This window comes from Rattus norvegicus, chromosome 3, assembly GCF_021556685.1.
Source record: "Rattus norvegicus strain SHRSP/BbbUtx chromosome 3, alternate assembly SHRSP_T2T, whole genome shotgun sequence".
Taxonomy (NCBI): Eukaryota; Metazoa; Chordata; class Mammalia; order Rodentia; family Muridae; genus Rattus; species Rattus norvegicus.
In genome coordinates this window covers 107360157-107386964 of record NC_141536.1, presented here as the reverse complement: position 1 = coordinate 107386964, position 26808 = coordinate 107360157, and the positions used below count along the sequence as shown (strand labels likewise).

The window sequence follows — 26808 nt, the reverse complement described above, 5'->3', positions numbered from 1 at the left end:
AGTTACTCTCTGTTAGATTTGTTGTTTGTTTGTTTCTTAAAATAAGAGGAGATACTGTTTTTAACTAGAGGTTCTCTCACCATTAACTGAGCATGATAGCATAGAAATGGAATGGGCAATCTATTATCTTCTGCAAAATCATTTTGTAATTTTCCATTTAATATACAAGAAATGTGATAATTTGTTCACAGATTGGAGCGTCTATAATGGATCCCAACAAGTTCTTGTTACTGGTACTTCAGAGGTATGAACTTGCTGATGCTTTTAACAAGACCATATCCACAAAAGACCAGGTAAGCAATGGAAACTGGTGTGTGAATTAATCCCAAAGGCATATTGTTGTCACTATTTTTATATATATATAGAGAGATAGCTTTCCATACAGATGCATCATATTAGGGATCAGATAGAAAATTTTAAATTGTGTCAGTATTAATGTGCAAACAGTACTATACAATCACTATTTAGATGTTATTCACATTTGTACCAGGTATTATGAGTAATGAAGATGTGTTTTTAAAGCATACAGCAAGATGTGTTAGGTTATGCACAAATACTACTCAGTTTATAAGTGACATGAACGTCCCTGGAGTTTGAAGTTCTGGTTGGGATGTCCTAGCTGTCTAGGAGCCATGGTTTATCCCATACTATGGAAGATCTATACCTCCAAACATCACACATGCACATAGCATACACAAACATGCAAACATACTTTTCACTCTAGAAAACATATACTTTATATAGAGCAACAACAACAACAACAACAAAAAAAAGAGATGCCACTTAACCTACTGCCTTCAGAAAAAAAAATACCAGTATTTTGTTTCTTCTACATATGCCATTTTATAATTTATAGCCTATGTTTTACAAAATATTATGATAGGATTTTTTCCCTGTAATTGAATAAATACCAGACCTGTATTGCCATTTTTACATTATCACTTTTGAAGTCCATATAGCAATTCCATTACATGCAGAAAACATTTATTTTAAAATAAATTTTATGTGTGAATTTGATGAATAAAACAGCACGTTTTTACTTAAGGCTCTTGATAAGTATCAGCAGATTGGTGCATGTGTATTTCTGATAGCGTGGGTTTTTAATATTACATCTATAGTGAAAGATGCCACGTACAGTTTCTTTTTTTTTTTTTCGGAGCTGGGGACCGAACCCAGGGCCTTGCGCTTGCTAGGCAAGCGCTCTACCACTGAGCTAAATCCCCAACCCCCGTACAGTTTCATTATTTTGGTTCATTATTGGTTTCGGGGGAGTTAGCGAATTGTTGGTGCTTTCCTTTTGTATGTTTTTTTTTTCCCAAATCTTTTTTCTCTATTTTCATAATGTTTATTTTAGTATTTTTATTATATTGGATATATTTTTCACAATTTGTGTTTGTCTTATAGTGTCCTGACACATCTGTATTATTTTAACATTTATTTGATAAGTACCAGCTTATGAAGCAATCCTGACTGGTTTGTTGTTGTTTTGGTTTTTTGAGACAGGTTGTCTCTGTGTAGCCCTGGCTGGGCGGGAGCTCACTCTAGTCCAGGCTGGCCTTGAACTCAGAGATCCACCTGCCTCTGCCTCCTGAGTGTTAGGACTAAAGGCGTGAGCAGCCACCAACAAGGAGCAACCTTGACTGTTTTAAGTTTATTAAATCCCATTCCTTTATTCTTCTAACTTCAAAGTCACTTCCAGAGGTCCGAGTAGTAGGCTATAAAAAGGAAATGATATTTTTGTCACTTTACCCTCAGTGAAAATAACTGATTTATCAGAAGAACTTAAGTAAGAGATGTTTAGGGAACGATATCCTTTTTTTTTTTTTAACAAGTTCAATTTGCATTTTTTTCTGATTACGATATTCTTACTATACCTAGGACATGTGCTTTAAGCCTCATTCTCACTCTCCTAGTAAGAAGGAAGCTAAGAGCAGAGAGGGGAAAGATTAGAGTTTGTTGACTTAGTAACAATGTAGCAGTGATGTAATGGAGAAAGTGTTAGTCTCTGACAACTGTGGTCAGTTCCTCCCTGTGTCAGGTGGGAGTTTTGGTTCCTACCTCTTGCCGTGCTCAGAAGAAAACTCTAGACTCGGTGGGCCTTGCATCTAATCAAGAAATCCAGACTTGGAGTTTGTGGTTCTTATATAACTTTTTTTTTTAATTCTATAGGATTTGATTAAACAGTATAACACATTAATAGAAGAAATGCTTCAGGTCCTCATCTATATTGTGGGTAAGATTAAAACAAAATTTGAATTAGAACATGATTTACTTTTTAGAGAGCGTTAATAAAATATAATTGGTATTTGCCTTTTGTTCTAAATGCTACATGAAATATCCAAGATTAATATGACTAGTGTGATGGATAGATTCAGAAAGTTCTTTAGAAATGAACCTTGCATATTTTTTCCCTCAGTATTGGAGATCAAACCCAGGGCCTTTCACATGTTAGACAAGTGCTCTGCCACTAAGCTTCATCCCAGGAACCTCTTAATGTTTATATTTGATGTTTTATTGTTGGACTTTGGAGGTCAAGGTTAAATAACTTAGGGTTTAAATCTACGAATTCAGTACTAACATTTACATTTGCGAATGACATTTACATATATCCTCAGTCTAATCTAAATGTTTTCATCATGTCAAGTTTGCAAATTAGCTTGTGTAAATATTAGAGTGAGAAAGAAGGCTGTGAGCTGCCCTCTGGGTGCTGGGAACAGAACTCGGTTCCTCTGCAACAACAGTAAGAGCTCTGAATCAGCGAGCCGTCTTTCAAGCCTGTATCTGGTTAATAATAGGAAATATAAATGAGTAGAAACATTGGATTAGGAGTTAGAGTATAAAGTCTTGGCCTTGCTCTCAGTTATTAAGAACATGCTATATAATCTTTGAGTTTCAGATTCCTAATCCATACATTGTGAAAGGAACCTACTCTAAGGTTGCTTCTGGGACTGTGAACCTGGGGGATACCCCTTTGGTAAATATATACATATATATATACATATATATACAAAAATTATAAAATAAAATATAAAATTATAGAATTTACAAATTTGAAAATAAGTTATTGGAAATAAATCATTTAACAAATTCTTTGTGAAATGTATATGATTTAGAGAATATCTAAAAGAATCTCTTGTATATGTCACTGGCCTTTTGTAGATATTATAGTGTTGAAAACTAGTGGTGACTATATAGGTCATGAAGGCAGAGGTGGGGATTAGAAAGGAGACCAGTGAAAGGCAAGGACAGTGTGGGAGGTGAATGTGGGCAAAGTACACGACACACCTGAAAGAATTATTCTTGTGAAACCTACTGCTGCGTTTAACCAGTGTCTGTCAACGAAAATTTCAACAGGACCATGGTAAGGTTTCTAATGTGAAGGCACAGGACCTGAGTTCAGTCTCCAATACGAATATAAAAGTGGGAGGAAGGCAGGCTGGCAGCACACACCCGTAATCCCAGAACTGAGGAGACTGGACAGGAGGATCCCTAGAAAGCAGGTTGCCAGCAGGGTTCACTACATCTGTGAGTACAGATTCAGTAAGCAATCCTATCGTAGAAATGAAGAGCTAACCCCCCCCCCCACACACACACGTTCACATTACACAAAGTAATTTGCACATATATACACTTAAAAAATTAAAAAAATCCACTCGGGTGCCATATGTTCAAATGTCTGCTTGAAGTAATGGAGTTAGAGATCGGCACCAGAGACATTCCTTTACTTGACTTAGCAATTTCCAGTCTCCATTTCACAGGTTTTTTGTTTATGTATTTGTAACCTGGACCTGGATAGCTCAGTGGTAGAGTATGTGCCTAGCATGTGTGAGTCCTAGGCTTGATAAATAATCCTGTTTTATGATTTACACTATTAATTTAACTTTTCAGTTTTCATTTTGTTCTTTTTTTTATGTACTTCTTTATTTCTCTCTTTTTGTCTCTGTGTCTTCTGCCTTTGTGTGTATGCTTGTCTGCGTGTGTGTGTGTGTGTGTGTGTGTGTGTGTGTGCGTGTGTGTGTGTGTGCATGTGTGCGTGTGTGTGCACATGTGCATGACTTCTGCATGTATGTGGGAGACAGAAGAGGGCATCAGATCCCTTCTGGCTGGAGTGTGTGTCAGCCATCTGGCTTGTTGCACAGGTGCTCTGGTCTTCGCGATTGTGCAACAAGGATACTTAACCTCTAAGAAGGCCCTGTTTGTTTTTGCAGTTTATTTTGATTTTCTTTTAGTTTAGTTTTCTTTTCTTTTCTTTTCTTTTTGAGACAGGATCTTAATGTATACTTCTGGCTGACCTGGAGCTCACCACGTAAGCTCACAGAGATCTGCTGTCTCTACCTCCTCAGTGCTAGTGTTAAAGGCATGTGCCAACATGTCTGACCTTAACAATTTATTATTCTTAGTGTAGGTGTAGGTGTGTGCATGTGAGTGCACATGCCCCTTTGAGTCCAGAGACATTGGATCTCCTGGAGCTGGAACAGCACGCAGATATGGGTGTCCTGATGGAGGGTCCAGAGATAGAACTTGGGGCTTCTCTAAGAGAAATACGTGCTCTTACCCACTGAGTCATTTCTCCAGTGTATTGGTTTGACTTTTGAAACCTGGTCTTGTTATGTGACCCAGGGTAGCCTTTCTGTTTGTGATCCTCCTGTCTCAGCCTCACAAGTGCTGGGATTACAGCAAATTAAAATAAGAGCTGGAGTCTTCAGGTCACTGAATGGTTTCTTTCTTTCAACAAATAGTTTGGGGAAAATATTGAAATAACTTTGATTTGTTTTTGTAGGCCTAATTTAATGCAATGTTCTGGGTATAAGTAACATCAGTTAGAACAAAACTTAAATGGAAATGGATGAAGATTTCTGGTTTTGTGTTTTGTTGTATTAGGAGAACGTTATGTACCCGGAGTGGGAAACGTGACCAAAGAGGAGGTTATAATGAGAGAGATCACTCACTTACTTTGCATTGAGCCCATGCCACACAGTGCCATTGCCAGAAACCTACCGGAGAATGTAAGTCTACTTTTCTTTTTTAAAAAAATTATTTAAAAAATCATGTGTTTAGGTGTTTTCCCTACATGTCTGTGAGTGTATCATATGCATGCCTGGTGTTCAGGCAGGGTGCTGGGTCCCCTGGAACTAAAGCCATAGACAGTTGTGAACCAGCATATGGGCCCTGGGAACTAGCCCAGGAAGCCCTGCAAGGGCAGCCAGTGCTTCTAACCACTGAGCTGTCTTGCTAGTCTCCACGTTTCCATTTCAGTCCCTTTTCTTAAGATTGAGGAATTCCAGTTTTTGTGGTTCAGGAAAATTTGCTTAGCAAAATGACCCATATTTTAATATTATGGTTGTAAAAGAATTACCTATCATGTTTTAGTCATTTATAAGCTTTAATATTATGGAAATGCTCCTAAATTTTTGTTTACTTTAAAACAAGATTTTTGACAGTGGAAGTGAAAGGTATCTGAAATCCTGAGATTTCAGCTTTTTGGAGCAATGTGTTAATATGGATCTTGTGGGAAACAGGCCAGAAAACAAAACTTGAAGATTTTATTATAGGAAGCAGTGAGGGGCTGGGAAACACCAGGGAGCTCTTGGAGCATTTTGCAAGCCTGCTTTCTGTGCAGAAAATGCAAAGGCAGATGAATGAAAGCATCATATAAAACAGTAGATCTCATAGAAAAAGGTAAAATTAGTGGTCTCTAGAGGCTAAGGGTGTTGGGAGATCAGGGAGAGGTTAAATAATGGGTAACAAAATATACTTAGAAAAAGGAATGAATTCTAATATTCATACTTAACAAAAAGTGATATATTTCAAAATAACTAGGAAAATGAGAGTCCAAAGTTTTCCAACATATTGAATTGAAAAATATTTAAGGACTTGGAAATTCCAGTTACCCTGATTTGATAATTATACATTGTGTATGTATGTATGTATGTATGTATGTATGTATGTATGTATGATATTTACATGCACATGCTGTGACATGTATGTAGATATCTGCTGCCTCTCATCTGGGAGTGCTGGGATTTGACCTTTGAGCCACCACATGTGCTTTTTCCATGGACTCCAAGGCCTGGGTCAGGATGTTAAGTTTGCACACCAAAGCCCTTCACACACTGAGCTACCCCTGCAGTCCTAGAAACGTGATTCTTTCTTTTTTTTTTTTTTTTTAAAGATTTGATTCATTTATTATATATAAGTACACTGTAGCTGTCTTTAGAAACACCAGAAGAGGACATCGGATCTCTTTACAGATGGTTGTGAGCCACCATGTGGTTGCTGGGAATTGAACTCATGACCTCTGGAAGAGTAGTCGGGTGCTCTTAACCGCTGAGCCATCTCTCCAGCCCAGAAACGTGATTCTTAATAAAGAAGTCAACTTTCCTGTGTTGGCAAGACTTCCACACACACAAGAGATGCTGTGCTTTGACTCAGGTTTCTTCCTTTCTGCCAGATTTTTTCCCAGTTTCATTGTAAACTGGTTGTCAAACCACAGCTATTTGGGATTTTACTTTTGTAAATTTTGTATATCCACCTATTAATTTCATGATTAATGCCTTTTAACTGTCGTCTTATAGTTGCCCTTAGTGTGTTTTAAGCAGTAATATCTGTGAAATAATAGTTTTGATGCTCTAAATGATTTTCCCCCTAAATACTATTAAGATAAGTATTCAAAAATTCTAAACATATCTGTTATCTAAAGTAATTTCACCCGTGACTGGTAATACATATATAATATACCTAGAAACAAAATTCTCTAAGACATCCTCTGACTTTGCTGATTAATCTCAAATAAATTATTTTTTAAAAGGAGGTTAAATAGATGCAGTGACGCATGTTTTATAGTAAAATTCCAGTTACCTGGGAAGTGAAGGACCATTTAGGGTCAGCCTGAGCAGCATAGTGAGACTCATCTCTTTAAAAACTAAATGGGCAAATAAAATAAATTTTTATTGTATTTATTTCTGCATGTGTGTGCGTGTGGTTTGTGTGTGTGTGTGTGTGTGTGTGTGTGTGTGTGTGTGCATGTGGGGTGTGTGTGTGCATGTGGTGTGTGTGTGTGCATGTGGGGTGTGTGTGTGCATGTGGTATGTGTGTGCATGTGGTGTGTGTGTGCATGTGGGGTGTGTGTGTGCATGTGGGGTGTCTGTGCATGTGGGGTGTGTGTGAGCATGTGGGGTGTGTGTGTGCATGTGGTGTGTGTGTGTGCATGTGGTGTGTGTGTGTGCATGTGGTGTGTGTGTGTGTGTGCATGTGGTGTGTGTGTGCATGTGGGGGTGTGTATGTGTGTGTATGTGTGTGTGTGTGCATGTGGGGTGTGTGTGTGCATGTGGGGTGTCTGTGCATGAGGGGTGTGTGTGCATGTAGGGTGTGTGTGTGCATGTGGTGTGTGTGTGCATGTGGTGTGTGTGTGTGCATGTGGTATGTGTGTGCATGTGGGGTGTCTGTGCATGTGGGGTGTGTGTGTGCATGTGGGGGTGTGTATGTGTGTGTATGTGTGTGTGTGTGCATGTGGGGGTGTGTTTGTGTGCATGTGGTGTGTGTGTGCATGTGGTGTGTGTGTGTGCATGTGGTGTGTGTGTGCATGTGGGGGTGTGTATGTGTGTGTGTGCATGTGGGGGTGTGTATGTGTGCATGTGGTGTGTGTGTGCATGTGGGGTGTGTGTGTGTGTGTGTGTGTGTGTGTGTGTGTGTGTGTGTGTGTGCATGTGTGTGGCACCTGCAGAGATAAGAGGACAATGCAGGGATCAGTTCTCTTCTTTCACTATGTGGGTCCCAGGGATTAAACTAAGTTCCTCAGACTTGGCAGGAGGTGCTTCTACTCACTGAGCCATCTTGCCTGCTCAAACTAAACTTTAAAAAGGAGGTTAAATTTCTTAATTTTTAAAAACTATAAGTAGCTAGCTATAAGTTTACTGTAGTATTTTAACTAGGTCCTTCTCCATCATTGTAAATGACTTCATAAAAATACTACGCAGTTTTTAAGGAAATGTTTGCGCTAATTAGCAGAAAAATATCAAAGCTGCAAAAGGAGGAACACGTGGACATTTTGCACAGATCTGTTGCCATGTGTCTCTGGATGGAGGCTATTGGCTCCGTTTACCATGGTTTCAAGGCTTAGCAAAGCATGGACATGTTCCTAGGTGTTGTTGGTAACACGAAACACAAGGCTTCTTTTTAACCACTGAGTGATGGAATGCTTCCTACGGACCCTGGGTTAAAGCCCAATACCATCCAAAAAGCAAAGAGAAGAAAAGAAGGGAGGGTGGGCATTAAAAATTATGTGTGTGTGCACACACAGAGGCAGACTCCGAGAGCTGACTTACCTTGTTCTATTTATACATAAGATTGTGTATCTTAAAAGTTACTCCCCTACAACACATTGACTTCATATGTACTGTTTTTCTTTTCCTTTTTTTCCTTTTCCCCCTACCCCCTTCCCCAGACAGAGTTTCTCCTTGTACCCCTGGCTGTCCTGAAACTCACTCTTTAGACCAGGCTGGCCTCGAACTCACAGAGATTTGCCTGCCTCTGCCTCCTGAGTACTGGAATTAAAGGCGTGTGCCGCTACCACCTGATTTTCATATGTACTTTTAAAACAATAATGCAGTTAATCTTTAAATGTATTGTGTACAAAGTACTTCAGAGATGAAGTTTAAAATGTATTTCAGTTCACAGTAATAGAAGAAAAAATCATTACCTGAAGGTAAAAATGACCAAAAAAAAATGTTGTTTCGACAGGAAAATAACGAAACTGGCTTAGAGAATGTCATAAACAAAGTGGCCACATTTAAGTAAGTGTTTAATATTTATCCTTATCTGAGAGATAGACTGATCTTTATTTTTATACTCTGGATAATTTTTAGAACGTCTGTCTTTTTAGAGTGCCCAGGAATGAGAATACAATACAGACTAGAGGGATGAGAATGGGGATGCCCTAGGCACTGGCTGACTGTGTTCAATGATGAAACAATTTAATGTGTTTGTTGACAGAATGAGGTTCTCTGCGTGGCAGGAAAATGAGAGATTCACCAGTGATAGGAGGTGATTTAGACAGAAGCTAATAAGACCGTCTGATAATTCTTTCCCAGTACTTTGAAGCTATGACTTCATTGTTTTATAAATTTTTGTTTTATATGCTAATCTTAGATTTTTTCTCCAATAGAATTAAAGGGTATTTTATAATCCTTTTACTCTTTGTGATAACGTAAAAATGTTAACTGGATTAATTTTTGAGTTTTGGAAAATTAATGCTAGTCATGTATTTTGACTTGTGATATTATTGTGTTTAGAGTGATGCTATTGGTTTAGGTTCTTTTTAGAAAAAGATTTATTTTTATGTTCATTCATGTTTTGCTTGCATATATGTCTGTACGAGGATGCCAGGTCCTTTGGAATTGTATGAACAGACAGTTGTGAGCTGCCGAGTGGGTGCTGGCTGGGTCCTCTGGAAGAGCACCCAGTGCTCTTACCTGTTGAGTGTCTCTAGCTCATTACCAAATGTGAACAACTTATACAATAGCATGTGGCGCTTTTCCCTTTTAGCAGTGTTTAATGATTTTTTTGTTAAGAATTAGACAAAAACTCAAAGATGCTTTCTGTTCATAGCAAATATGATATGCTTCTTTCAGCTGTGGTGCTTTTGCCTACTGCCATGCTCAGTCGAGGATGCCACACTATTGCTATAACAGTTTGCTAATGACTCGTTCTCTACCGTGTGAGGTTTGACCCTTTGTCAAGTAGTAAGCTGTAACTTAACAGGTGCCTTACACCAGAGGCTATAAACAGAGTCTGGGAATCTAAGTATGCATACTATCAGGTCCACCTAGCACAAAGCAAACTTTCCCAGATTTGTTTGAATTTCATAACTATTCAATAAAAATGTCACTGTTGTCAGTATTTTGTATTTAGTGTATGTTTCTTAATTATCATAGAACCAAATTGATTATTTCTAATACATAATTTTTAATAGGAATCTTGAATTTTGGATTAGATTTTAGAGTCTTTGTCTGGTGTCAGAACTGTGAAAACAAAAACAAAAATACTGTTCTTCATCTGTGTTGCCTGTTGCTTTAGGAAACCGGGTGTGTCGGGCCATGGTGTTTATGAATTGAAAGACGAATCACTGAAAGACTTCAATATGTACTTTTACCATTATTCTAAAACACAGCATAGCAAGGTAGGAAAAATTCCTTTTCATAAATAAACTTGAAGTCCTGCCTGTTTTCTGAATCTACAGAAAAGTAGTTTCATGATGGCTCTCAGTAGAGAGTGCTTCTTTAGGGTACTCCTCTCCCTCTCTGTCCCTCTCTGTCCCTGTCTGTCTCTGTGTTCCATCCCCTGTCCCTGTCCGTCGTCGTCCGTCCGTCCCGTGTCCCCCCCCACCCCCCAATCTTTCTTGCCTTTTACAGCAGTGACTGGCACAGTGTCTGTCGGTCCTAGAATGATGATAAAGGATCACTTGGTTTTGGTGACGCCTGGTTGTGTTGACCTTTGGCTAAGCTGAATAATTTACAAAGGTGTGGAAGGAGAAAGCTGGTTACTACCAGCATGGTCTTGCTTGCTTGCTGCCATTGTGGGAAATGCTCTACTCCATCATGGCTTCCTCTTCATGATATCTGAAGCCAGACATGGGGCTGAGTGAGATGCCACTGCCCTGTGCATCAGGCTGCCTGCTGCTTCCTCACTGCAGTGGAGTCTAACACATGAACTTTCATTTAATACAATAAATAAATATAAATACAAGTACAGATAAAAGTTACACACTGTCATGTGGGTCCTTGTACCAGATAGAAGCTAGGAAGTCTTCTGACTGAAGGAGCAGGGGTTAAGTTCTGAGTGAGGATCATACCTCACTCAGCTTGTGCTGCCTTCTCTAAGAACTATTTGGTTTCTAGTCAAAGTAATAGTCTGAATATATTTTAAATTAGCATGTATAGCACGTTAGTAGGTAGGTCAACTTTTTATTTTCTTCAAACAGTATTTTACTTGTTTTGTGCCTGCTAAGCAGTATATATAACAATAATTACTACTTTATTTTTCTTAAATAGGCTGAACATATGCAGAAGAAGAGGAGAAAACAAGAAAATAAAGATGAAGGTAAAACTGTGATTCAGAACTGCTTCATTTTGACTTTTTTTTTTTTTTTTGAGTGTTTTGTTGATTTGATTTGAAGGGGGCAACTAAAGGAAATATAAAAAAGCCTTTTTTCATTTATTTATTCAGATGTGGCCAACATGAATGAGAGCCTCTTAAATTGTCCGCAAATGGAACTTATTTTGAGAGGCTGGTCTAGCAGTTTACATTTCCCTTGACACTGATGTTTTCAGTGCTTTGAGCCAGAAAAAGATCACGTTATTTTGCTTTTAAACTTTGAATTTTCATATTTTCATTTAGTATGTTAGGTTAGTTCGATAAAAATGTACCTGTTTGTATCTTTTCCCCATGTATTCTGTTTCCCTGACAGCCTTGCCACCGCCACCTCCTCCTGAGTTCTGTCCCGCTTTCAGCAAAGTAACTGACCTTCTCAACTGTGATATTATGATGCACATTCTCAGGACCATCTTCGAGCGGGCAGTGGACCCCGAGTCTAATCTGTGGACAGAAGGGATGCTCCAAATGGTGTGTTTACCTGCAGTGTTTTCTTTGAGTTCTTTGTGGAATCTGAAAAATAATCCTTGGATTAATGTCAGTCAGAACCATGTTAGATGCTTAGGAATCATTAAAATAGTTTAACTGTGCCCCAAGTTTCTTTGGTGATACGTTCTCATGTTTTTAGCATGTCTATTTATGGGAACTATTCATGTTTTAAAAGAATCAAAAAAAGTGCATAGGATAGGGATAACCAGGAAGTGAGAGCCATGCCTGGGAAGGATTAATCACGCAAGTGGTCTTGGAACAGCTTGAACAAACATCTGATTGTGTAGAACCCCACTGCTGCTTAGCCAGGGCCGAATCTGAACGTGCCCCAGAAGTTCCAGTCTTGCCTGTCTACCACCTGTCCGTCATTTTTCCCTCTGGCCCTTGGTTCCTCCCTCAGATGTTCCCTAACTTTCTCTCCAGGGTGGCCTCCTTATCCTGGGTCACATCTAGGTATCAGGCATGCTAACCCTTCGGCCCCTATGCTTCCCTGCTGTGTGAAATCTCCGGCTTCGGTCAGGGTAGGCCTAGGAATGGTGATGGAGAGGAAAGTGAAGAAACCTCATGAAAAGATGCATGTGCATGGAATGCATTCTGCTTTTCCCTCTCCTTTTCCAACAGTGATTCTGACAGAAAGCAGGGGCTGGATTCCTCTTTCTCCAAGTCCTCCCAGTTCTGCTCTCCCATCAAGCTTCAGCAGCAGTGTTGTGCTAAGGGAGATTAGCCTTCCACTCCCTGTCCTACTCTGCCCTCCCCTGCTGTTTAGTCCTGACTGATTGGGGAGAATGGCATGGTAATCATGGGGCTAGCCAAGCTGCCCTCTCCCTTCTTGAGAGATGCTACAGATGAAGATAGCAGAGTAGCTGGGTTTTAAAGATGGTGCAATCTCCAATGAACCAAGGAGTAAAGACAAGTTTAAGATGTATAAAACGTCATCTGTCCTTATTTCCTTTTGTAATACTTGGGGCTTTGTAGAAATTTAATTATGATGTACTTTTGTAATTGGGTCACATTATGGTGATTAAAGGTAACTGTATTCCTGGCAAGCCTATTATTGCGCTAACTGCAAAGATGCTGGGAAGGAGAACCCATATGATTAATAAGCTCTTTCGGAACATAGTCTATTCCTGTACTATTTTAGAAACTACCATGAAACTCTGTTTCTTTTAACTCCAGTTAAAAATTTCCCAACATCTCCCAGCTCCTTTTCTTTTGAGTTAAAACAACAACAACAACAACAAAGAAGCCAATGAAAAAACAAGTCTCCGTGTTAGTGATAAGCCCATAGCATCATGCTGGTTTTGCTTTTTTCTTTTCTGTGTAGCCTGGCTGTCCTGGAACTTGATCTGTAGACCAGGCTGGCCTTGAACTTACAGAGACCTACTAGTCTCTGCCTCCTGAGTGTTAAGATTAAAGGCATATGTCACCACTACCCAGTGCATCATGTTTTCATAGGCATACATTTATTTTGTTTGGCTTAGTTTTGGTGATGCTGGTGAATGAACCCAGGAGCATGTATATACTAGATAAGAACTCTACCACTAAGCCATACTTCCAACTCTATTTGTTCCATCTATCTATCTATCTATCTATCTATCTATCTATCTATCTATCTACTATCTATCTGTCTATAAATGAAACAGGGTCACATACTATAGCACAAGGTGGACTGAAACTCCTTATGCCTAGGCTAGCCTTAAACTTGTGGTAGTCCTTCTGCCTCAACATCCTGAGGGCTAAGAGCCTACACATGACTAACTATACCTGGCTCTTGATACCACTAACTAATAAATTACTTAATCCTGCTATTTTATGGCAGCTATAATTAAATATTTATTTAATACCTATCTAACTGAATAATCCATTCCTCTCCCCTGTTGGTTATTATTGGTCTGTAGGTTCATGCCCTTTTTGTATCTCAGTGACAAATATTTGCAGTACTGTAGTCAGTAATGTAGAGCTTTACTTGAACTCCAGTTAAAAATTTCCCCACAGCTCCCAGTGTCCTTATCTCTTAAACACTGTTAATGTTTTGTAAATCCTGGATACTATTCCAACATAAGCACATAAAGGTCTTTGTCATTCTTGGTTGCATATATTATCATGTTATATATGAGTACTATTATGCATTTAACTTTTATTAGTAGACATTGGGTGTGATTTTATAAAAAAGAACACTAAGAGGAACATTAACCATGGTTAGTTGCTTGCTTGCTTATGACAGGTTCTCTTCTACGTTGCTCAGGCTGGTCTTGACTTTGTGGGCGTAAGTCATCCTTCCCCCTCAGCTTTCCAAGTACATGAGGTTACAGGTGTGTGCTACACCTGGTGTGCAATTGAACATCCTTGTACACATCTTAGCTTACATAAATGAGTGTATTTGCCACACTGATTCCTATTACACAGTCTGTTCCTTTACATTTTTGGCTGATGTTGTCACAATGATTTTTTTAAGTGTAAAACTAGTTTATGTTCCTTTATCACCAGTGTAATAACAAGTAACTGCTTCCTAAATAAACCCTTTGGGTGGCTTTGTAGTTTATAGTAAACTCCAAATGTTTGTCCCATTTTAAGTGACATTCTTTCAGTTACCTTAATAGTTTAATCTTTTTAATTTGAAATGGTTACTCATGATTTCTCTTTCAGTTAACTTTGTTTATAAGCTCTGTCCATTTTGGGTTACTGTTTTCTTTCTTTGGGGTTATTTATTAGTACCTCCAATTAAAGAGGAAGCACATCAAAGACCCTTGCTCTCCCTTTTTCAGGCCTTCCATATATTGGCGCTGGGCTTGCTGGAGGAGAAGCAGCAGCTTCAGAAAGCTCCTGAAGAAGAAGTGGCTTTCGACTTTTACCATAAGGCTTCAAGTACGCTGAACCCTCAATCCCAAGAAGCTTCCACCTTATTGCCAGTTTGCAATTGAAAGTTTGGACCTTAAACAGTTTTTATCTGTCAGTCCTTAAAATTTAAAAAGCCCTTTGTTGCTGTGAACAGACACCATGGTCTTGGCAACTCTTATGAAGCAAAACCTCTAACTGGGGCTGGCTTACAGTTTCAGAGGTTTAGTCCATTACTGCCACGGTAGGAAGCATGGCAGCATCCAGGCAACGGTGCTATAGAAGGAGCTGAGAGATCTGCATCTTGATACCCAGGCAGCAGAAGACTGTGTACGACACTAGGTGGAGTCAGCACATATGAGACCTCAGAACCCATCTCCACATCAACACACTTTCTAGTAGAGCCACTCCCTATGAGTCATACATTTACATACTTGAGTCTGTGGAGGCCATACCGATTCAAACCACTAAGACCCTTAAATGATTTATTCGCCTAGCATGTTTAGTTTTTAACTAATATTTTCCAGTATACCCATTCTTTTTTTTTTTTTTAGTTCCCTAGTGAATTTTTTTAATGCTTGATCTTCCATTCCTGGGCATAATTGTAGTATGAGTGGAGAAAAGTGTGTCTTTAGAAAATGTTTCTTTTTGTACATTTTTTTTCTAATTTTGAAGAATAGGATAGATCTAGATTAGAATGCTCTTGACTAAGATAGTCTTGTTCAAAACAAATTTCTGAAACATTAATTGTAAAACCAATAGTTGCAAGCAAAGTATCATATTTTCTATTTACACTAGTTTTGAAGATTACTGAAGCCTTCCCTGTCTATGACTAAAACCTCTCCCACTTCGGTATCTCTGCAGTAGTTCTTCTCACCATGTACTTTGTGTAGACAATGAGCAAAGACAGGAAAGGTAAGAGTGGTTTATTAAGAGTAGCGCTTGCTTAGCAGAGCAAGTGGGTGATGCAGACAGAAACTTAAAATAATGGGAGTTTTTCTCATGCTATCTTTCAGGTTAGTACTTAATAACTCACATAATTGCAACTCAGTATTTCATGTAATTGCAGATTCTTTCTTTGAAAAATCAGGGTCGTGAAGGTATGACTGGCAAGCCTCAATTATCATGTGAATGATAGGCACCAAGAAGTAAACTAGTACGTAATTATGAAGATAATCTTTTTTAATATAATTTTGTATTTTAAAAAAGGATTGGGAAGTTCAGCAATGAATGCTCAGAATATACAAATGCTTTTGGAAAAACTCAAAGGAATCCCCCAATTAGAAGGCCAGAAGGACATGATAACATGGATTCTCCAGGTATACCACAAAAGTAAACTGGTCTAATGGATTGTGTATTTCTTAACATTTTGTTAAATGCATCATTGAATGGTTCATCCTTACTTGAATATCACAGAATATACTTATGCCAACCTAATAGTATGTTACTTGATGTGGCCTCAATGCACTCAATAAACTCAGTAAATGAATACACGGTGCATGAGCTTGCTACTGGCATAACTTTGCATACTATTTTACTTTTATAAGTAGAAAGAGCATGCTCTCAAATTATAATGAAAAGAACAGTGTAGAATGTGTGTTTAGCATGTGTGAGTCCTTGAGTCAATCCCCAGAACCATAAATTAATTCTTAAAAATTTGCAGTATGATAGAGTGAGCACATAAAAACGGGCGTGCAAGTCATGTCATGCAGAGAGAGCAGGTTAGATTTAGGAATGTGTTACGTGTACACATACATGCGTGTAACCAAACGAGGCCTTGGTTTTGAAAAAGATCAAGGGATGAGTATATAGGAAGGTTTGGAGGTAGGAAAGGAGAAATAATGTAATTATAATTTCAAAAATAAAAAAAATCCAAGAATTGACAGTCACTTATTATCATTATTTAACTATACATAATTATGTAATTCCATACTGTATATAAAAATCTCCTATTTGCAGCTAGAATTCTCTCTTCATGTGTATAGTTGTTTACTATCAATTATTACAACTGTGTTTTGTCTGTTTCTGTGGCATTTATTTTAATAATAAAATATCCATTTATGCCATTAGCAATTACCTTTACTGAGTAATTAATTACAGTGTGCCATGATGAATTCAAGATCCCAAGCAGCACAAAAAAGCTTGCGTTCATGGAGCATGTGCTGTAGTTGAAGTACAGATAATTTAAAAATACTCGTCAGGATAATCCAATAGAATGAGAGAGTGCGTCCTTGGACAATAAGAGAAGGGCTTTGTCAGGCGGTAGAGTGAGAGCTGAGACCTGGGCCACTAGAGCCAGTACTGTAACGCTCGCGGAGTGTTCCAAGGAGAGCTCACTGCAGTGCAAGAGCCAGGCCAGCTCACTGGCACATAAGGGGAGGCGGGATGTCCGGGATAGCCAGGGCCAGACTGTTCCCTTCACACGTCAGAATAAAACGGTGTGTTATTGTTCTAAAGACAGGAGTAAAAACGCACTTTACACTGGCTTTAGTGGTGTGCTTTATAATGGCAGTTATTTAGAAGGCCAAGTCAGAAAAGTCATTGGAAAGTTAGAGGTCTCATTAACATTTAGAATTTAACATTTAAGGGTTGGGGATTTAGCTCAGTGGTAGAGTGCTTGCCTAGGAAGCGAAAGGCCCTGGGTTCGGTCCCCAGCTCCGAAAAAAAAGAACCCAAAAAAAAAAAAAAAAAAAGAATTTAACATTTAAAAATAATCTGTGCTGCACCCCCGACCCCGGACAAACAGTTGTTCTCAGAGCAGCAGACTTAATTAAACTCAGCTGTGGCTCCTTGACCAACAACAGCACTGTTTGTCATAGACAAGGTCACTTTTTAAATTTTGTTTTTCTTATACATCTAAGTAGCTTACCAAAAGGCATTTGGAGACGAGATGGCTGAATCAGATTAGTGAGTAAAGAAACCTGTTTTCCTGGTCAGTCTAACCAAACATCATATTTCTTCTGTTTTCACAGATGTTTGACACAGTGAAGCGATTAAGAGAAAAATCTTGTTTAGTTGTGGCAAGCACTTCAGGATTGGAGTCCATTAAAAGTGAGGAGGTAACAACACTATAACAATGTTACATCCCCTCTGTCTTTACAACACTATAACAATGTTACATCCCCTCTGTCTTTACAACACTATAACAATGTTACATCCCCTCTGTCTTTACAACACTATAACAATGTTACATCCCCTCTGTCTTTGAACTCGGAGTCACTTTTCTTGTTTAGGAGGAGCTGTTTGTGACAAACTCTGGGGTTTTTGTTCCTCTTTTACTCCTATACTTCTGTACTACAGTTGACAGAAACTCAGTATAATGTATGTATCTTACGAAATTACAGGAGCTTGATGCCCAGTGACCTCTGTTAAAAATACCTTATTAATTTTAAAATGCTTTTATCTCTAAAATAGGACATGTCTCAGTGAAATTCCATAATTTAGTCAATAGTATTCATCTATTAGGAAACTAATGGTACATCTTAGATTCAGGTTAGATAATTAGATGTCAGATTTTCATAATGTTTCGAATCATGTTTTGCTAATATTGAATTAACTAGCCAATATTTAATGATTAGCCAATATTCTTTTTGTTTATTTATTTATTTGTTTGTTTCTTCTTTGAGACAGGGTCTCTCTATGTAACTCTGACAGTTCTGGAACTTGCTATGTAGACCAGGCTAGCCTTAAACTAACAGAGTTCCATTTGCCTCCCAATGCTGGAATTAAAGGTGCATCCATCTTAATTATTCGAATATTCTTACTCGGGGTTATTAACTAGTTTTTCTAAAAGCAAATGCATTATATTTAAGTTAGTGTTTGATAGAACATTTGCCTCACATGTGAAAGGCCTGAACTGTAATCTCTTATGTTATTTTTATCTTCTGGCTTTAATTTTGATAGGTCATATGCTCATAGAAATTTATCCACTTCTTCTAGTTTTCCAGCTTTTCAGCATATAAATTTTCAAATTATTCTCTAATAATGTTCTGGATTTCATCGGACTCTGTTATATAACACCCTTTTATTCTAATTTCATCTTCACATTTTTCTTTGTCACGTTGGCTAAGGATTCGTCAGTGTTTTTGGAAGAACCAAGTCTTTGTTTAGTTAATTTTATGCATTGTTCATTTAGCCCCTATTTCATTAACCTCTTCTCTAGTCTTTATAATGTCTTCACATCTCCTGGGTCTGGGACTGGCTTAGTGTTGTTTTTCTAGGAGCCTTGAGCTGCGTCATTAAGATCTCTCTCTTTTTCTCTTTTAAGATTTATTTATTTTTTACTTTATGTATGTGAGTACACTGTAGCTGTCTTCAGACACACCAGAAGATGGCAACTGATCTCATTACAGGTGGTTGTGAGCCACCATGTGGTTGCTGGGATTTGAACTCAGGACCTCTGGAAGAGCAGTCAGTGCTCTTAACCACTGAAACATCTCTCCTGCCACCCCCCCCCCTTTTTTTTTTTTAATACGAGAACTTACAGCTATAAACTTTGCTCTTAGGACTGTCTTGACTGTTCTCCAAAGGTTCTAGGAGGCCTCATTTTCATTTAACTATAGGAATTTTAAAATTTCTTCTCTGGTCACTATTAATTAAAAAATGTATTTGTTCACTTTCCCAATATTTTTCTAGTTTCTGTAGTTTTTCTTGTTGCCTTCTACTTTCATTCCATTGTAGTCTGATATAAAGAATTAATTCTGCTGGGTGGTTAGTAGCGGATGCCTTTTATCCCAGTAGTCTAGGCAGAGGCAGGTGGATCTCTATGAATGTAAGGCCAGTCTGGTCTACAGAGTGAATTCCAGGACAGCCAGACCTACACAGTGAAACTCTATCTTGAAAAACAAAACAAAATAACAAAAACTAACCAACCAAGAAATTATTTTTTTTTAATATTTGTTAAGTATTGATTTGTAGCCTATGGTGTGATTAATTTTGGAGACAGTTCCATATGTCACTGAGAAAAATACATAATCCCTATCTGTCAGGTATAATAGTCTGTATCCATTTGGCTAATGGTACATTGCAGCTCTAGGTCTCATAAGTTATTTTTAACCTGGAAGACCTAGTAAGATGTGAGAGTTGGGCATTGACGTCCTCCACTGTTACTGTATCAGGACCTACATATGTTACGTCTTCTTTGCTTGTCTTACCAATTTGGGGTTCTAATATTTAGTATGTAAGTGTTAACAAATGTTATATCTTTGGGGGTGGTTTCTCTCCATAGCTTTGGCTGTGCTGGAACTCTGTAGACCAAGCTGGCCTGGAGCTCACAGAGGCCTGTCTGCCCTCTACTTCCCAGTGCTGGGCCTAAGGCCTGCGCTGCCACACCCAGCCCATTATTTCTACTTGATGTAGTGAGCTCTTTTATTAATATGTAGTAGCCCTTTTTTAAAAAAGATTTATTTACTTATAAGTACACTGTAGCTGTCTTCAGACACACCGGAAGAGGGCATCTGATCTCATTACAGATGGCTGTGAGCCACAAGGTGCTGGATTTGAACTTAGGGCTTCTGGAAGAGCAGTCACTGCTCTTAACCTCTCCAGCCCTGTGGTACCCCTCTTTATCTCTCTAATTACTTTTTGTTTGAAGTCTACCTTGTCAGATATGGTAACTGCCGCATCATATAGAGGATATTTAATCTGGACAGAAGATCCTATCTAATTTTGCTGTTATTTAACATTCAGATTACTCATGATAAAGAAAAAGCAGAACGGAAGAGAAAAGCTGAAGCTGCTAGGCTACATCGCCAGAAGATCATGGCCCAGATGTCTGCCTTACAGAAAAACTTCATTGAAACTCACAAACTCATGTATGACAATACATCAGAAATAACAGGGAAGGAAGACTCCATTATGGAAGAAGAAAGGTAAAATAAAAGATTAATATTTTAGGAAAAAGAAAGCCAGGTACTCCTCTGAAGTCATTATTAAGATGGAAACAGCAAAACTAGATACTAACCCCACTTTCTGTGCATTGGTATTTTGTTCCTAGGAAAAATGAACTACCATTGTTACAAACTGAAAAGACATCCATCACCTAATAGAGGTGATTTATACTAGTTTTTTTTTGCTTGCTTGAGACAGGGTGATCCTATCTAGTCCATGATGGTCTTGAACTCGTAACAATTCTGCCTCAGCCTCCCAAGTGCTGAAATGACAGGAATAACTCACAACACAACGTTTTTCTTTTATATTTAGTTCTAAAAAATTTCTTTGAGACATTTCCTTTTATTTTATATGTATGGGCATTTTACGTGCATATATGTTTATGTACCATATATGTACTTGATACCTACAGAAGCAGGAGAGGGCACCAGATCTTCTGGAAATGGAGATGCAGGTGGTTGTGAGTTGTCTCGCTGGAGATGGGGATTGAACCCAGGTCCTCTAGCACAGTAGTCAGTGGTTTAACCCCTGAGCCATCTCTCAGTCCCATACATTTAGTCTCACTATGCAGCCTTGGCTGTCCTGGAACTCACTATATAGACCAGATGGACTCACAGAGATCAGCTTGCCTCTGCCTCCCAAGTGCTGGGATCAAGAGTGAACCACCAGGGTTGGGGATTTAGCTCAGTGGTAGAGCACTTGCCTAGCAAGTGCAAGGCCCTGGGTTCAGTCCCCAGCTCCAGAAAAAAAAAGAAAAAAAGAAAAAAAAGAGTGAACCACTACTCCTGGGTAAGTTAAAACTTTAGCAGGTAGTCCAAATTGCATTTCTGGGTGACTCGCCATTATATACTCCTAGTGGTGTCTGAACATGCTTCATTCTCGTGAGAGAAAATGTATGGGCTAGGAGTGAAGGTCAGTGGTAGAGTGCTTGCTCACGCACATGAGGCACTAGGCTCAATTCTTAGCACCATAAACTAAAACATAAACATTTTGTGGTTGCTAGTTAGTGCAAGGACCAACTCATATAAAGTTGTTTACTGACTTTTTACATTTTGTCTTTTGACAAATGTCTTATTATTTTTATATATACATATATAATATATATTTCAGTGTATACACATATATATAGTAATATATAGTAATAAAGGCAGATTTCTCAGTATCTTATGTTTTAATTTTATCTTTTTTTTTTTCTTTTCTTTTTTTCGGAGCTGGGGACCAAACCCAGGGCCTTGCGCTTGCTAGACAAGCTCTCTACCACTGAGCTAAATCCCCAACCCCAATTTTATCTTTTTTTAAAAATTTATTTATTTATTATATGCACTGTAGCTGTCTTCAGACACACCAGAAGAGGGTACCAGATCTCATTACAGATGGTTGTGAGCCACCATGTGGTTGCTGGGAATTGAACTCAGGACCTCTGGAAGAGCAGTCAGTGCTCTTAACCACTGAGCCATCTCTCCAGCCCCCTTAATTTCATCTTTTTTTGTCATTTTTATTAAATTGGGTATTTCTTATTTACTTTTTTTTTTTGGTTCTTTTTTTTTGGAGCTGGGGACCGAACCCAGGGCCTTGCGCTTCCTAGGCAAGTGCTCTACCACTGAGCTAAATCCCCAACCCTCTTATTTACTTTTCAATTGTTATTCCCTTTCCAGGGTTTCCAGGCCAACATCCCTCTAACCCCTCCCCCTCCCCTGCTATAGAGTTATTCCCCTCCCCATCTTCCCCCCATTACCGCCCTCCCCCCAACAATCACGTTCACTGGGGGTTCAGCCTTGGCAGAACCAAGGGCTTCCCCTTCCACTGATGCTCTTACTAGGCTATTCATTGCTACCTATGAGGTTGGAGCCCAGGGTCAGTCCATGTATAGTCTTTGGGTAGTGGCTTAGTCCCTGGACCCTTAATTTTATCTTAATGCCTTTTCCATTCACTGTTGTAATTGCAGTTATACTACTATATTTTCATTTTGAAAATTAAATGGTAGAGATAAAGCTAAAGTTCCTTTGGATACTTGACCAAGTTCTTATATCCTTTTCTGCCTTCTGTGGTTATAAGTTTTATACGTGTAGCTCTGCACTCAAGAGTTTAAAAAAGAAGTTCAAGGCTAGTCTGAGCTACAGTGAGCTGGAGACTAGCCTAAGCTGCGCATAAGCGAGACTGTCTAAAAACAAGAAGATTTTATGTATATATGTCAGACTTTCATTATACTATTACATTCGAACATAATGTAGTCACAAAATTATATGGTATTGTTATTCCTTTTCTTGCTTTGTTAGCATAAGTGATATATACTTACTATATTTCTGATGTTACAGCTGAGCAGTACCCTTTGAAAATTGTATAATGTTCTATGTCATGTTAACGCACACTGATGAACACTTGAGTTATTTATACTTCATTGACTGAAGCACCATTTCTCAGGGAGCTTTTTGTGTAGTTTTGCAGGATGGTGTAGCACATGACCTCAGAGGCCAGGCCCCTTGGGTTAGTTAAATCTTGGTCCTACTATGTACGAATGATGAGTTCCTAGATCTATCTCTTAGTATCTCTAGGTCTCAGTTTCTCCCTCTGGAAAAATGGAGGTAATTATATTATATCTATCTCATGTTTATTGTAAGGATTAAGCGAGTAAAAAAAATCTGTGAAGTGGTTCCTAGCATCACATCAAACCATTATAAATACTTGCTTTGATTTGCACTTTATTATCTTGTATATTATAGAGTATAAGTATTGCTATAGCACTGAAGTCGATTAAGGCTTCGGTTTTTGTAGTTTTAATATCTACTAAGCTAGAGACTGAAGCTCCAATGCCTGGTGAAAGGGACTGGATACAGTGTTACAGTGCAGTCGCAGCAGTGGTGTTACAGTGCAGTCACAGCAGTGGTGTTACAGTGCAGTCGCAGCAGTGGCACCGGGCAGCTGTTTCAAATAACTTATGGCAGAATAGCAAGGTGTGAACAAGTAAGGCAACATCTAAGTGGATAAGTCTCTGTTTATAGCATGACCTTCTTTGCACAAAATGTGTATTATAAATAGAAAGCAAACTAGGAGAAAATAAGCCAGATTATTAGTGGTTACGTTGCAGAATATAATGCCTTTTATTTTCTTCTTAATACTTTTTTATATTTTACAAAATTTATTTGATACATGAACTAAATATCATTCAGAAAAAGACAAATGGCCCCACTTTTGCTGACATATTAAATTAAATAGAATCATAACATATATCTTATTCTGTGATGTATTTCTTTGTGTACTTAGAACAAACTGAATTTTCTAGCTATAAAATTAACTGCTTAAAGCCAGAAAGTTCAGGGCAGATTTTAAAGGTCATATTGCTAACTATAACTTTAGTTATATTTACTTACTTAAAATCTACCAAAATGTAAAGACAGTGACCAAAACCTATGTTCTGGTTTGTGCCGTTTCTTTTGCTAGCCCCTCAGCAGTCAGTGAGTGCTCTCGAATTGCTCTGGGCCCTAAACGGGGCCCAGCTCTTACAGAAAAGGAGGTGCTGACGTGCATCCTCTGCCAAGAAGAACAAGAGGTGAAACTAGAAAACAACGCCATGGTGTTGTCCGCCTGTGTGCAGAAATCCACCGCCCTAACCCAGCACAGGGGGAAGCCTGCGGGCCTCTTAGGGGGTACGTATGCTCAAGGGATCTACTTTCAGCCATTTCTTCTCCTGCCTATGTAAGTAGAATAGAAGTAAACTCGGAAAGAGCCTTAGCAGTGAGGTTATGTGTAAGTCCTGTCTGGTCAATATAAAGTATATCTACATGTGAAGTAGATTAGGTTCTTACCTGTCACACCGGCTACTGTTTGTGTCGTTTTGATTTTTGTTAGTCTTCGGTCACCTAATTTTTGCTTTATTTTATCTTGCTGAATCACTTGAAAGTAAATTGTAGGCCTCATAACACTTCATCCACAGGTATTTCTGAATGCATTTCCCAAACTGACGACAGTCTACTATATACTTACCATACCATTATCATATTTAAGGAAGTTAATAATTCAAGAATATCACATATACACACACACATACATACATACAACCTTTATTTCTATAGTTCTTCTCAAAATATCTTCAGTAGGAAGGCATATTTTTTAAATAAATATCTAAACATATTTTACATATTGCTTTGATGAAGTTTCTTTTAACTGGGCCTCTAATCCCCACACATGGAGAGCTAGGTTAGGAGGATTGCCATGTGGTGGTGGTTAGTTCAAGACCAGCCTAAGCTACCCAGTAAGACAATGTCTCACAAACAAAATAAAAGTTTATTTTAGTAATGTATCTCTTGTCCCCTTTTTTCAAGATAATAACCAGTTTGATGAATTCGGACTAATAATTTTATTCACTATCTCACATGGTGAACTTATCTGCCTTCTGTTTAGATTTATATTAAACATTTACTTCAGCGAGTATTAATTACATAACACATTATACTTAATGCGAAACTCGCTGCTTTACATTTACATTTTAAATTCCCTGGCAGTGATGATGATAGTAAACTAACATTTATTAACATTTAGCATGTTCCAGTCACCGACTCCATGCTGTGCACATGTGCACACTCAGTGCTCACAACACCTTGTGCACTGATGTCGCTGTGTGAACGAGGGAGCTGAGCAGCAGGTGCTAACTGGCCTCAGACTAGGAGTGATGTAATAACATCATAATTTAAACTTCGTGCTCTGTGGTTTGCTATCCCCCACTCTTTGGTTCTTTTTTTTTTTTTTCTGGAGCTGGGGACCGAACCCAGGGCCTTGCGCTTCCTAGGCAAGCGCTCTACCACTGAGCTAAATCCCCAACCCCGCTATCCCCCACTCTTAAAATGGACATTTTTGGTGGCTAGAGGGATTGTTCAGCAGTTAAGAGCACTTGGTGCTCATGCAGAGAGGACCCAGCTTCTGCATGGTGGCTCACGACTGTCTGCAACTCTAGTTCCAGAGGGTCCAGTGCCCTCTTCTGGCCTCCTTGGGCACCAGCACACAGAGACATATAGGCAGGCAAACACTCATCTAAAAATAAGTCTTCTTTATAAGTTGTCATGTATTCAAATTATTCTTTTGATTTATGAAGGCAGATTTGTTCTTGAAGAATAGAAAAGCATTTCAACAGCCAGTATAATGCAGCTTGAACCTACAGTTCAGAATTACAGTGTAAATGAATAGAGTTGTTAATCCACAAGGATTTCAGGATCTAGCCTGATGGTCTTGTTTCTTTCCACCTCTTTTCTTATTTTTGGGGATATATATCCTGCTGCCATAGTGGTATACATGGACATTCCTAAGAAATAAAATTTAAGCATTTTAGACCTGAAAACTCTTTCTCCACTGCCACCCACTAACACTTTAGAAAGCATAAGTATATACCTCTTATTTGTGTCTTTCTGAACCAGAATCACTGGACCCTCTTTTCATGGATCCAGACCTGGCACATGGCACTTACGCAGGAAGCTGTGGTCATGTAATGCATGCAGTGTGCTGGCAGAAGTAAGTTTCCCTCTGACAGGTTCTTAAAGAGACTAGGAACATTGGCGTTCACTACACGTCACAAAAGGCGTGTTTTCTCATGTCTTCTTTCTGTTTTCCTGTGGAATAATTAAGGCGATTTTAATTATTAATCCTGCTTTCATGATACTAATTATATTTCTATTTATTATAAGCTTTTGAAATTGATATATCAAGTTCCCAGCTTAATATTTTTAGGGTTAGAGTGTAGCGTGATAATATAGCTTGTACTTAACATGCACAGTGCACTGCCCTGGCTCAGTTCCAAGAACTGAAAATGTACTTGCTTCCCAAAAACTAAGTAGTATTAACACTGTTTGTCCTAGGCATGTGAGAGGAACAGTAATCTTTATTTAAAAAACAAAAACAAAAACTTAAAATATGTAGTAGAAAGTATCTTTGTTGCCAGTCATGGTGGTGCATGCATTTAATCCTGCACGGGGGAGGCAGAAGCAGTGGACCTATGAGCTCCAAGCCTTGTCTACAGAGCCAGACTCAGGACAACCAGGGAGCACAGAGAAGTCCTGTATTGAAACAAACGAAGAAGAAACCAAAAATATAAGTTTCTTTGCAATAATGACATATTCTAGTTTTTTCTTGAGAAAAGATTAAAAATTTTAAAATGTAATTTCTGATAAATTTTTTGTATGGCTTACTCATTTGCCATCAGGTTAAAAGCATCGTTAATCTGTCCATCGCAAGCCCTCAGTGCTGTAGATGGTTCCCTGGCATCTCTAAGGATGTCCACTTGCTCCTGAGGCAGGGGATGAGTTAGAGGATTCAAGCAGTCATTCAGATTTGTATCTGCCCTGATGGGTCTCCCAGCTTACTTACACCCCAGGGGACAACCTGTTTCTTTTATAACTATAACTTGTATTTTTGTGATAAATTCTGAAGACACTAAGTCCAGAATTGTAGGACTTTTTGCTG

At 38.6% G+C, this 26808-nt stretch overlaps 1 protein-coding gene across 3 annotated transcripts in view; it reads left to right on the top strand.

The window, feature by feature from the left end:
- Ubr1 (ubiquitin protein ligase E3 component n-recognin 1) overlaps positions 1-26808 on the top strand; it is a 110319-nt gene that overhangs the window by 45784 nt on the left and 37727 nt on the right. For 2 of the 3 annotated variants that reach the window (NM_001178072.2, XM_087653865.1), the window contains 13 exons: positions 192-293; positions 2170-2233; positions 4882-5006; positions 8740-8792; positions 10075-10177; positions 11049-11097; positions 11465-11619; positions 14403-14502; positions 15682-15791; positions 17445-17531; positions 20161-20342; positions 23800-24005; positions 25767-25860. In NM_001178072.2, the coding sequence (NP_001171543.1) occupies positions 192-293; positions 2170-2233; positions 4882-5006; positions 8740-8792; positions 10075-10177; positions 11049-11097; positions 11465-11619; positions 14403-14502; positions 15682-15791; positions 17445-17531; positions 20161-20342; positions 23800-24005; positions 25767-25860 (1430 nt within the window). Of the gene's footprint in view, positions 1-191; positions 294-2169; positions 2234-2398; positions 2975-4881; positions 5007-8739; positions 8793-10074; positions 10178-11048; positions 11098-11464; positions 11620-14402; positions 14503-15681; positions 15792-17444; positions 17532-20160; positions 20343-23799; positions 24006-25766; positions 25861-26808 lie in introns of those variants that run through there. The other variant, XM_087653866.1, reaches the window with a different exon arrangement.